General features: G+C 39.8%; 1 protein-coding gene across 2 annotated transcripts in view; it reads left to right on the forward strand.

Moving 5' to 3' along the window:
- LOC122758827 (SH3 and cysteine-rich domain-containing protein 2-like) overlaps nt 1-11,484 on the forward strand; it is a 29,178-nt gene extending 17,694 nt beyond the window's left edge. The window contains exons 4-11 of one of the 2 annotated variants that reach the window (XM_044013160.1): nt 5,743-5,827; nt 6,016-6,128; nt 6,228-6,291; nt 7,845-7,900; nt 8,003-8,091; nt 8,482-8,533; nt 9,204-9,341; nt 9,483-11,484. In XM_044013160.1, coding sequence (XP_043869095.1) covers nt 5,743-5,827; nt 6,016-6,128; nt 6,228-6,291; nt 7,845-7,900; nt 8,003-8,091; nt 8,482-8,533; nt 9,204-9,341; nt 9,483-9,581 — 696 coding nt within the window. In that variant the 3' untranslated portion in view covers nt 9,582-11,484. The remainder of the gene's footprint in view (nt 1-5,742; nt 5,828-6,015; nt 6,129-6,227; nt 6,292-7,844; nt 7,901-8,002; nt 8,092-8,481; nt 8,534-9,203; nt 9,342-9,482) is intronic. The other variant, XM_044013161.1, reaches the window with a different exon arrangement.
- The last annotated feature ends 835 nt before the right edge of the window (nt 11,485-12,319 follow it).

The following is a 12,319-nucleotide window of genomic DNA, read 5'->3' on the forward strand; positions in this document are numbered from 1 at the left end:
TATATATATATGTGTGTGTGTATATATATATGTGTATGTATATATGTGTATATATATATATATATATATATATATATATATATATATATATATATATATACATACATATACACACATATATATTTTTGTGTATGTATATATGCATATGTATATATGTATATATATATATATATATATATATATATATATATATATATATATATATATACATATACACATATACATACATACATACATATAAAACAATTTCTTTATCATTTATCTCTGTGTTCATACATTGTGCTAATACACTTTGATATAAATGTTTATATAGATATCATTCTTTTATTTTCTGTTTAAAAACATTTTTGGCCACGTTGCATTATACAGATCATTTTTATTTGACTCTGAAATAAAAGTAGGAAAATAAAATCCTAATGTTGAGGAAATGGTCTCAAAGTACAGTGCACAATAAACTGCAGGGAAATAAAATGTTGCCCCGGCACCACCTCAACCCATAAACTCTATAAATACATGTTTTACTAAATAATGCAAGACATTACATAATTTATAAAACACCAGTCGTAAAAAACCAACATAGCAGCATGTCATAAAAACAAAGCCTTGGTGATAGCAGCGCGTCATTGTGATGTTATACATTCAGTCCATGTGATCTGATGGACAGATTAGCAGAGTTACACCTTCAGATAAACTTTAAAAAAAAACAAAACAAACGTGAGCTGGCACAACCTCCAACCACGTCGTATTTATGCAAAGCATCGTTCAGAATCAAGGACTCGCTCTCGGCCCGTTTGCCAAGTTCAGTCCGATTGTATATGACCAATTACTGCTTCACTTCTAAATAGCTTTAAATGACTTAAGAATCATGGCAATCTTCCGCTAATCAATGTTAATTAAGCTTAAAGATGTATTACAGTTTGATTAAGGAAGAGGGCCTGCTGAGCTCTGCAAAGAAGTAATCGCTTCTGCAGGACAGCTTCACACACACACACACACACACACACACACACACACACACTCAGGACGCTGTATTGACTTGTTTGAAGTGAACAGCCCAAACAAAACCTCATCCCTAACTTTAACCATAACTAGTCTACGGCTAACCCTAAAATGAACCTAAGCAAACTAAACAAAGCATCATCTCTCACCTTAATAAGCGAATCATGCTTCAAATCTTAGCCCTCATTTCTCAGGTTCCTCAGAAGTGAAGGAAAAGAACTATGAAGTTTAAAGTATTGTCATTCCTATTTTTATTTTTTCTTTATTTCACGTTTCCTATTTTACTTTGTTAACATTTTTCTCGTGTTGTATCAGAGTTCAGACCCCAGTTTGTTGTGATTAGCGGTTTCTCATTGTTTTCCCCTTCCCAGTGTAGTGAAGCACCTTCTACTAGTGCTAGATCAGGGGTGTCGAACATACGGCCCGGGGGCCAGAACCGGCCCGCCAGAGGGTCCAATCCGGCCCACAGGATGAATTTGTTAAAATTTCACACTACAATTACAATCTAAACGTAATGTCAAATGCAATATTTTTCACTTCCAGATACCTGTGACTAAATGTTTGTGCCTTTATAGATCCAGTGTGATGTGTAAATAGTAAATTTAGGCATGTTGGTCATAGGTTATTATGCTATTATTTGACTGGTCCGGCCCACTTGAGATCAAATTGTGCTGTATGTGGCCCCTGAACTAAAATTAGTGCTAGACCATCTTTACCTCAGTGTGAGAGTCCCAGTGTTATCTTGTGAGTTTGTTTTTTTATGATTCCCACTGATAGGGATACATGTGTACCAACTACTGCTTGATAAAGGATGGATTGAAATTGTCTTCTCGTCTGCTTTATAATCCAGCAGTGGGGGTGCAATCTTGCTTTCTCAGGACGTTAACTGAGCAGAGTGTAAAATGTCTCAGACTGTCCAGTTATGCTGCAAGCTCCCCAGCACTGATAGACTGAGATGTAATTATGGAAGCAGTGTGAGGCTATCTGATGTGAAAGGGAAGGTCTGTGATGCTGATGAAATCATGTGTCTGAACTCGGTCCCGAACACATCGCTCTGTTTAATTTTGCAGCACTGGCGGAGGAGATGAGGCCTGTTGTCGCTCATTAAGTCGCGTAATCTGACAGACAGTGAAGCATTAACCAGGTCCGTCGCCAGAGAGCACTTTTATTTTGTTTGAGTTTGGCGTTTCCAGCGTTTCCTGCCAAGTGCGGCGAACACCTTTTGAACAAGGACAGCGAACAGTGTCAGTTAAAATAAAGACATTATGCCAGAGCTGCAAATATTCCTTAATTATTCAAAAAGTCTACTGACAGAAGATAATCAACTATTTTGCTGCTTAACTGTAAAATCACAATACAACTTACTGCCATTTCTGAATTCAGCCCTAATTCTCCGGCTCGACTGAGGGAGCATTTGTGCGTATACAGCAGCAGCACAGGGGCGGGCGGGGACAAGGAGCATTTATCCCATCAAACTGTTGGAGTGGTTTCTTGAGCAGTAAAATTAATACTACTTTTTATTGAGGCTTCTTTATGATTTCAGTCACACCTGTTTGCAGCTGTCTCACTCTACTGTCTGTCTGTCTTAACATAAGACCAGTCACTTCCTGTGTGCAGTGCAGGAATGTTGCTGTACAACACAAGATGTAAACACCACTACACTGAGAAACACAGAGTTGGTTGGAGTGGATGAGCTTCATCAGCTTTGAGTGAACTCATTTGTTTTAATGATTTGTTACTAAAATGCAAAATAAATAAAGCTTGCTTCCATCTCCTCAAACATGATTTGCTTCTATTTTACATCAGTGATATAAATAATTGCTTTGGAGTCAGAAAAACAAGTGGTGAAATGATGTTACTGAACTGTGCCAAGATGCAAGATTACATTAATTTCTGTATTTGAATTTTTGTCTAAATAATCAATGTTAGGACAGCAGATAATGCTTTTTTTTCCTTTATTGATTGGCCTTTTTAATATTTCCTTAATTGGCTGATATGTTGTTTGGTCCATCAACAGACAGAAGATGGTGTAAAATGGCTTGAAGCTTCACAGCTTCAAAAACCTCAAAATGACTGTCCTCAAATGTCCTGATTTGTCCTCAATCAAGGAGTTGACTGTCAAAGAGAAGCAAACCAACCAGAACATATTCACAGAATATGATTATTATTATTCTTATTAGAAACAAACACTCAAATTGCTCAAAACTGTTTGTGATTAATACAACTGTAACTAATTGATTGTTTCAGCCTGAATAATAACACTTAGACTACATAAACACAATATTTAGTTAGTTAGTTAGTTAGTTTCTTAAACTAGACTTAAACTTAGACTTAAATTTTTCGATTAATATTGGGTTTTAGTTGTGTTTTTTAAAGAATTAAAACAAGTTTTCAGATTGTTCTCAGCTTTTTAAATGTGATTATTTTCTGGTTTCTTTGCTCCATTTAACAAAGAAATCACTAAAACAATGATTTTGGATCATGTACAAAAAAAGGACATTTGAGAACCTCATCATTTACAGGTTTGACACATTTTCTGACATTTTATTGACCGAACGATTACTACATCGGTTACAATTACTGACCCTCGTCAACATTAAGTATTTCCTTAAATCATTGCTCAATTATTCATCAAGGATGATCTTCCAAATTATATATTTTTTTGCAGCGCCAGCAGAACAATGCCAGACCTTTTTGAAAGCTGCTTTATTTTTTGCCATCCTGGATTGGGCCAAAAATAAAGCAAATATTAAATCCACTCCTCTAATGTTATTATTTCCCTCATATATCACTCACTGTGAAACTGATGAAAGGAGATATGTGCAGCTCAGATACTATCTTTATAAACAGTTTCTATTTGCGGCACACACCGGATTTATCACAGCCCCTCTGTCAAAACCAGGACTCTGCAGTGTTATCTCGCAGTCTGATGAGTCATGTACGGACGCCTAACATATTTTTCCTGCTAAATAAAGAAACCCAATCTGATATCAAAGCTGGTTACAGTAGCAGATGTGCACTCCGCTGGAGTCTGACAGAACCAGACCTTTGTTGTGCCTCGGCACACAAAGCGCACACATGATTAAGCTTGAAGGCAGATGAGGGGGAAAAAAAAGTTGCAGTCGTACTCCATTAGCCATTTTACTGCAGTGTCAGAGGATGTTTCTTCAGGAATTCAGCTCCCAACAATGATGGCGACTGTGCAGTGAGAGATCGTATCAGGTGATCTAACCTACATTTATCAGTCTGTAACTACATCCTGTAACGTGATTTGAGCTTTATCAATTTTTTGCTAAGTATGTTTTGTCAAAAACGGATGCATCAGTTTCTCTTTGATTAGTTTACTCGGAAATGATTGACATTTCATTTTAGAAATACAGGAAATACATTAATGTGGATCCAAAACTGAAGCTGGTAGCATAGTGTTTTCCACAAAAACTATCTGTTGCCTCTTTAACCCTTTTATTGCTTATTTTAACCATAAAAAGCCCATAAAATGTCCTGTGAGTAAAGCGCTTTTGCCTATTTTTCTAGAATAACTTTCAATATTTGGCAGTTATTTACAAATTAGTGTATGTAAATAATGAAAAACAAAAGGTTTTATGTAGAAAAACCCTGTAGTTGTACGCAAACACCAGATTTTGCGTGTTAAATTTGTTGAGCTGAAACAATTAATCAATTGCAAAATTAATCAGCAACTAATTTGATAATGGATGAATCGGTTTGAAGCTTTTCTCACTATTAAAACGAGATTTCTGAATGTGAGTATTTTCTGTTTTCTTGGCTCCATATCACAGAGAAATCATTACAACTGAGTCAGACATTTGAGATCACCATCATTTCCATGTTTGACAAACACTGATCAACGTTTTTCAACATTTTCTGGAAGCAAAGATTACTCGATTAATTGAGAAAATGATCGACAGATCAATCAATTGTGAAAATAATCGTTAGTTGCAGCTCAGTGTAACACATATTTAAAATAACATTTGTTTGAGTTTTGCCTCAATGTCCAAAAACAGGCCAAAAAATGGAAATTGTACAGTTGTTTTTCCAACTTTTTTCTTCTCTGGTGACAAAGACGTTGATGAAGGGTTAAGATGGAAATGATCTTCTTATATTAATTTTTCTTCTTTCTTCTACCGTCCTTGAACTGAACGACTCACACTTCCCACTGTCGGTGTCGGTGTACATTTTTAAAGTTTGGTTACGTAGATGAAGACGATGTGTTTTTCCAGAGATTATTAATAATGATAATAATAAATAAATGTTTTATTTAGTAGGTGCCTTTCACGACACCTTACAAATAGCAAATGAAAAAATAAGAACACAGATTAAAAAAGGCCAATTAAAATGGGTAGAAAATAAATAGCACATGGTCATAATGACTAATAAGGTGGGTTTTAAATATGGGCAGAGAGTCGGAATCATAAATAGATTGTGGAATAGAGCTACTGTAATTAGTCGCTGAACTACTTTTTATTTTAATTATAAAATAAAAAGTAGTTCAGAAACATACTCAAGAGTCGTCAGTCACGTACGCCCTCCATGTTTTTCACAAACTGTGTAGTATCTTCAAAATAAATAGAAAAAATATGAATGCAAGTGGATTTCAGGTTGGTTGAAAGCATGAAATAACGTATTGACTTATACTTGCAGCTTGCATTACTGAAGGCTTACCTTTCCCACATACCATAACCACTGGTATTGACCATTTTCTTCCCTTTTCTGTCGGCCTCTTAGACTGGAGCCTTCAAGAGAAACTTCAGCTCTCCGCTGCTCACCATTGATCCGCTGGGTGTGGTCAGAGAGGCTCCTGCTGCTCAGGGTGAGTGATGGAAAACGCTGGCTGATTTATCACATCAGCAAACAGCTCAGAAAACTCTCAGGATGAGTAATCACTCAGTCCTTGGTGCTTGTCAGGCCACTGTGCCGGTGTGTGTGCCTTGTCACTACATTGTCAGCTATAAATTTGCGCATATGTTGCTCTGTTCCACCTTGTCTGCCTGTGGGTAGAAGCAGATAATGGCATTGTTGACCCCGTGTATGAAGCACTGCGCTACGGGACATCGCTGGCTCAGATGAGTCGCTCCAGCTTCGGCAGTATCTCAGAGTCTCCCTGTCATGAGGTATAAAACACTCGCGCAGCAACACGCTCATTCATACACCGTGAATTCATGCTGACATTAGGCGCACAAACAATATTGTTGAATTTGCTGTTTTACCAGGCAGAGAAACTGCAAGACAAACTAGAAAACCAGCCTATAGCGGAAGAGGAACACATCCCAGGAAGTAAGTAACAGAGATTTCCTTATAATTTTCTTTAAGTTAAAAAATGTTTGTTTGTTTTTTTCATGGTACTTGCCTTATTTAGTCCACTTTATGTATAGTTGGCCCTTTGCACATCAGCCATTTTGGGGACACAGTACAAGAAAATAGCAAGTGCAAATTGATTTAATGATAAAAATGAACTGGGTTTATTTATTAAAACATAAAAACACATACACATCATGTAAGCTTGTATAGACAACGATAATTAATATAATCCTACACACCAATATACACACACACACACACACACACACACAAAGACATTTGACATCCCCTGCTGATTATTGTTGACTTACTTTTATGCACTTTATGTTAAAGCGGTCTTTTCCGAGTCATAACGGAGTTGGGAGTTGAGAGGGGATGGTGTCATGGTGCGCCAGTTCCTCAAATGACATAAATCTGTCACCAAAGAGCTGGCGTTTAACTTAAAACACCATCAGTGATGGATCCAGAGAGCTGCAGCCTGTGACTAGCGAGTCTGTTTCAGTGCATCTCTGCCTTTTCTGCAGCTCATTTCTCCTCATATGAGGCAGGCTGTTTCCCCCAGTTTTCCAGCCTTTGTGCTAAATTAAGCAAACCACCTGCTGGTTGTAGTTCACATTAAAGTGGTGTTGATGTGCTCATATAAATAAATAAGCATATTTCCCTTCATTGTTTTCCACCCAACACAAAAAGAAAATACATAGCATAATGTGGTAGTCTAAATACTGCTGGTTTGTCATCACTATGTTGGTCATGCTCGTGTAAACATTGCCTTTTATAGGCATATGTCACATATCTCAGTCGTGAGAAGAAACAGTATGGGCACGTGTTAATTAATTCTAAATAATATCATCTTTTCATTTCGTCCGTATGAAATAAGAAGCTAGAGAGTCAAGATGTTTGCATTAAACCCGTGTCTCACTCGTTAAATCATTTTCAAAAGAAAACAAAATTGATTACGGCTCATTTTCTGATTTTGAAAATCGAATGAACTGAAATGATTCACGGATTGGTCTAAAAATACATCATAATAATAATAATACACTGCACTGATCCTTCATACCCACCCTGTTATCATACATTTGGAATAGACACAACTATGATTTATTTCTAAATGTGTGCTAATAACCAGATGATGGGGTCTTAAATACATTTGTTAAAATGCACGGAAACATTGCAACATTGCAAACGGAACGCACATGCGTTAAAGGCATTATAGAGGTGATGTGTGTCTGTCCGTGCGTGCGTGCGTGTGTCTGTCTGTCTGTGTGTGTGTGTGTGTTCTTTCCCCACTTTAGTGGCAGGAGAAGGGATCATCTGTGTTTGTGCTGCTGCCACTTCAGTTACTGACCTTCACTAAGACCTTCCTTCTGTTTGCTGCAAAGTGACAGGACTCTCTCTCCCTCTCTCTCTCTCTCTCTCTCTCCCTTCCCCCCTTCACATGTTTATTAATGCTGTGTCTCATTTTGTGTTTCTTTTTTCCTCCCCTCTCTTCCTTTTTACTCTTTGCGTTTTCACGTCGGTCTCTCCAGTGCTCACCCCTCCTGAAAGCGAGAAGGCAGATTCAGAAGACAGGGTCAGTCTGAAGGTGTGTCGTCGGCATTCATCTCATCATTCAGCGCCCTGATACTCTCCATTCTTCTGAAACAGATAATGTCTTTAAAACTCTCCGTATTTGTCTTTCTGTCAGACTTCCAAACGAGTAGAGGTCCACTCCATCCACACTTACGTGGCGCTCTACAAGTTCCTCCCTCAGGAGAAGGACGACTTGGAGCTACAGTCAGTTCACTTTCTTTTGCGTTCTGTGTGTGAGCGCATGAGAGGAAGCGGTTAAGAGAAGTGTTTACCTGGACAAAATTCCACTCGCACTCATCTGCTTCCTCAGCGGGACACACACACACGGGGGGGTTGTAGGGTTCAGGGGGTTCAGGGTGGTGGGAGGAAAGGAGCGCACTGTGAGTCCGAGAAGGACAAACAGCTGCGAGTGTGTGAGAAGAGAAAGAGTGATTGTAGGTGCAGGAAACTGCTGAGTGTGGTCAGAATATGCATGTGGTGCTTTTTTATCTGACCATCCACTCAAAAAAAATCATATTCTAGTTAAGTTAATGGTCCAATCCTGACTTAACTCGGCCTCTCATGGAGCTTTTCTTTGACTGTTTTTTCATCCAGGCCTGGAGACAGAGTCCAAGTCACAGATGACGCCAATGAGGACTGGTGGAAGGTGAGCGTTGGGAAACAGAAATGTAAAAGTAATGCGTGTCTACTCCTCAGACAGGCGATCACACAGACAGTAGCAGTCAAGAGTCGGTGGGTGTGCGTGAAGGAGTGCAGGTGAAGAGGAAGATGTCTTTGTGTGAGGCGAATGCAGAGATTAAGCTTCACCTACACAGACGGGTCTTTAACATAAAAGGCACGTTTCTGCTGGTGACACTTTAACGGGGTTTGTTACAGACTCTTGGCATAGATTTAAGTCAAATAACTTGCTTATTTCTGCTCTTTGATCGGCTATAGGGTCGTTTTTCTGGAGCGTTCATACTGAAAAGCTAATTGGAAAGTAGCGTGAAACATTCTCTGTGATTTAAATGTTTCAAAAAATAAAATCCATGCATAATATAAAGTAGATAGATGGATAGATGGATGGATAGATTTGAATTCACTGTTTCTGTGACGTATGTGTGAGGCATATTTTTGCGACTGGTCATGCAAACAAGGACTGCGGATCACTTTGTGGAAGCTGCCTGTGTTGGTTTCTGTGCTGCACTGTGTTAAAACACAAATATGTCATTTATTGTGTTTGTTTTCAGTCAACAAGCCAATGAATTTTGGCCGATTACTTAAAGGACAGCGTGTGTTTCTCTGTGTGTGTGTGTGTGTGTGCGTGTTGAACTCAGGGGAAAAGCAGAGACAAGGTGGGATTTTTCCCAGCCAACTTTGTGCAGCGGGTCCGCCCCGGTGAGCGGGTGTGGAAGGTCACCGCCGGTTTCCACGGCAACCGAGACAAAGGCCAGATGACTGTAAAGGAGGCCCAGGTGAACAGGCATAAAATGACACATGCCCATAAACACATTTGATTAACAGAGTAAAGCATGTTGTCTTGGAGGGCAGCTTACTTTCCCCTCCTTCTCTCTCCCCTTCTCCCCCCACCCTCTGCTCTCTCTCTCTCTCTGCAGATCTGTGTGGGGAAGAACGAGGACGTCGACGGTTTCCTGCGGCTGACGAGCGGCAAGAAGAGAGGCCTGGTCCCTGTGAAGTATCTGCTGGAAATATGATGGCGGCGCATTTCTCCGTGACCCTCGGTTTGATTAGAGACGTTCACTATGACAGAGAGATGCTCAGGAGTGTTTACCCAAACACCTCTCTGACCACCAGCCACCCACATCTCCACCCCCCTCCAAAAACAGTGGCATGGAAGTAGCAGCTCGAGTGGACGACACCGACGACGACGACCGACAATGTGGTTTTTGACCACAGAGGTGAAAGGTTACGACGGGGGGCGGACTTTTCTTCACAGTTCTTTAGAGCTACTGTTTTGGTTTTTTTTACCGTAGCACAACTTTTACTTTGTGTGGTTTCATACACACTCACCACAGATATGTAGCATCACATAAAAGGGGATACGTGTGCAGGAAGTTTGGCTACCTCATTAGCCACCTTTATTGGCCTCCCACCTGCGAAAAAGACAAGAGGATGACTTTATGACGACGCCGAGGCCCGTCTGAGGACCTTCCTGTCTTCATTCTGTTGTTTGTGAAAACGAGACATACAAGATTGTGAAGGATTGTAGCCCATTTTGTCCGGTTGTTTCCTCTTGGTTCAGTAGATTCAGCTAAAGTAATGAAATGACACAGTTTTGTGGATTTGCAGACTCGCACATGTGCGCCCAGCTGCTCTCGTGTCGGATTCCTCATGTGTCACTGCTGCTATTCGCCACAAAACGATTCAGGTATTACATCATGTACAAATTTTAAAAGAATTCTCTGCCACACGTTGGTCAAATGAAAGTCACAACACACACACACACACACACACACACACACACTGTATGTCAGACTGTTCTGCTGTGATTAGATTACAGTGCATTTTTGCTCTTCACAGCACCGATGTGACAAATGCTCTCCGTGCACCTCAGGGGAGCTTCTCTCTCTCTCGCTCTCTCTCTGTTTCGCTCGCCGTACGCCCTTCAGTCACACTCACAGATTTTTATAGTTCCCTCTGTTCCGTGCAACGCTAAAGATCAGTCACTAGCTTCTGCTTCCTTGTTGTTCTAGTCTGCGTCGTCCATGGTTTATGTGCATCTAATGTCCCGTATTATTCAGTCGCCCGTTTGCCGCCTCGTGTGTGTTTTCTTCCAGGGAGCAAAAAGGAAAAAAAATAAATAATGACAATAATAAAATTCAGGATAATGAATTAAAAACCAAACTCAGTGTTGTCACAGAAGATCATAAACTTGTCCGAAACACGCTGAGATTTCTTTTGATAAATGGCTACGTTTCCTCCCAGCACACGTGGTTACTCTTAAGTAACAATGAGGGACTGTTATGTTATTGTTGCTGTAATTAAAGGTGATAAAGGGCAATCGTGACCTCACATCGTTTGATTTATTGCTCTATTACAATAAACCACAAGGCAGGAATACACTGCCTTTGTTGCAGCAATAACTGTAAATACAACAATGACAGTATTGTGTGTGTGTATATATGTATATAAATATCGGCTCTGAATAGCACTCTGACCTGGTGGACTGCAGCTATCCATGAGCCAAGTAAGGGCATTAACTACAGGAGATTATTCTTTATTGTCCCACTTATAAATGTATGTAATGCATCTATATGCTTAAATAACACCTCGCCCTGTCAGCACAAATCTTTTTAAATACTACTATGCACAACTGTTGTGGTCACTCACTCTAGTTTGCTTGTGTACTCTCTCTCTCTCTTACACACACACACACACACACACACACACACACACACACACACATGCCTGTGTCAGTTCTAACTGTGCTTTTGCTTTGTCGATAATGATTCATGTTTCCCGTTCTCGGACTAGAACCACGACTGGCTCAGGATCAGTATTACCCAGGTAAAATACCATTATTACTTCAATGCACAGTACCATGCTGGTTCTCTGCATGGCTCGCTGCTCACAACTCTCAATAAAAGTTTGATGAAATCTCGCGCCGTGTGACCTTTCATTGAGAAATAATTCATACTTTGTTCTCTTCAGTGAAATTACTTTTTTGTTTCACCGTTCATGGCACTATCAGTTCAGAAAGTACGCTGAATAGTTGTAACTGGATTTGTACTGCAAAGTCATTTCTGATTGTTTCAAATCCATCAAAGGTCTTCCTCGTTACTTCAGCATTAAGCGCTGATGATTTGTTTTGCATTCAAATGCTACATAATTAAAGCAGATCTATGCAGGATTTTTACAGAGTCATTGTGATGGTTAAATGTCTTGTTGCGTGGAGATTGGGGGCTGTCTTAGCTGTGCCAATCACAGCTGACATAGGATGATAGGCGGGTACGCAGGGACACGTCTAGAGACAAACGACCATTCACACATGTACTTCAATTTGCCTAATCCCTAAATCGGCATGTTTTTGGACTGTGGAAACCGGAGAACCCGGAGAAAACCCACGCACACACGGGGAGAACATGCAAACTGCAGAAAGGCCCTTGTTCCAAAATATGAAGAGCAACTGGACCTTGTTGTCGTATTACACAGAAGATAAACAATGTGTATTTGTTGAACTAAGTCAATTTTGGAGAATTGCAGCTGTTAACATAAATGCATCAGCACTGTAAAATATAAAGTAGAACTGCAATGTGTGGACAGACTCGTGTGAACAAACTTTTCCGCTGTTATTTCCCCTTGATTAACTTTGAGTTGGGGTCACTGTCTGATTATTGTCGATCAGTGATGCTCCTGAACCAAACGCTTCATGGGTTGATGTGTTTATTCAGGCTGTATCTGGCTGTCTCATCATTAACATTGACTATGATTC

Source organism: Solea senegalensis, linkage group LG18 (genome assembly GCF_019176455.1).
Source record: "Solea senegalensis isolate Sse05_10M linkage group LG18, IFAPA_SoseM_1, whole genome shotgun sequence".
Lineage (NCBI taxonomy): Eukaryota > Metazoa > Chordata > Actinopteri > Pleuronectiformes > Soleidae > Solea > Solea senegalensis.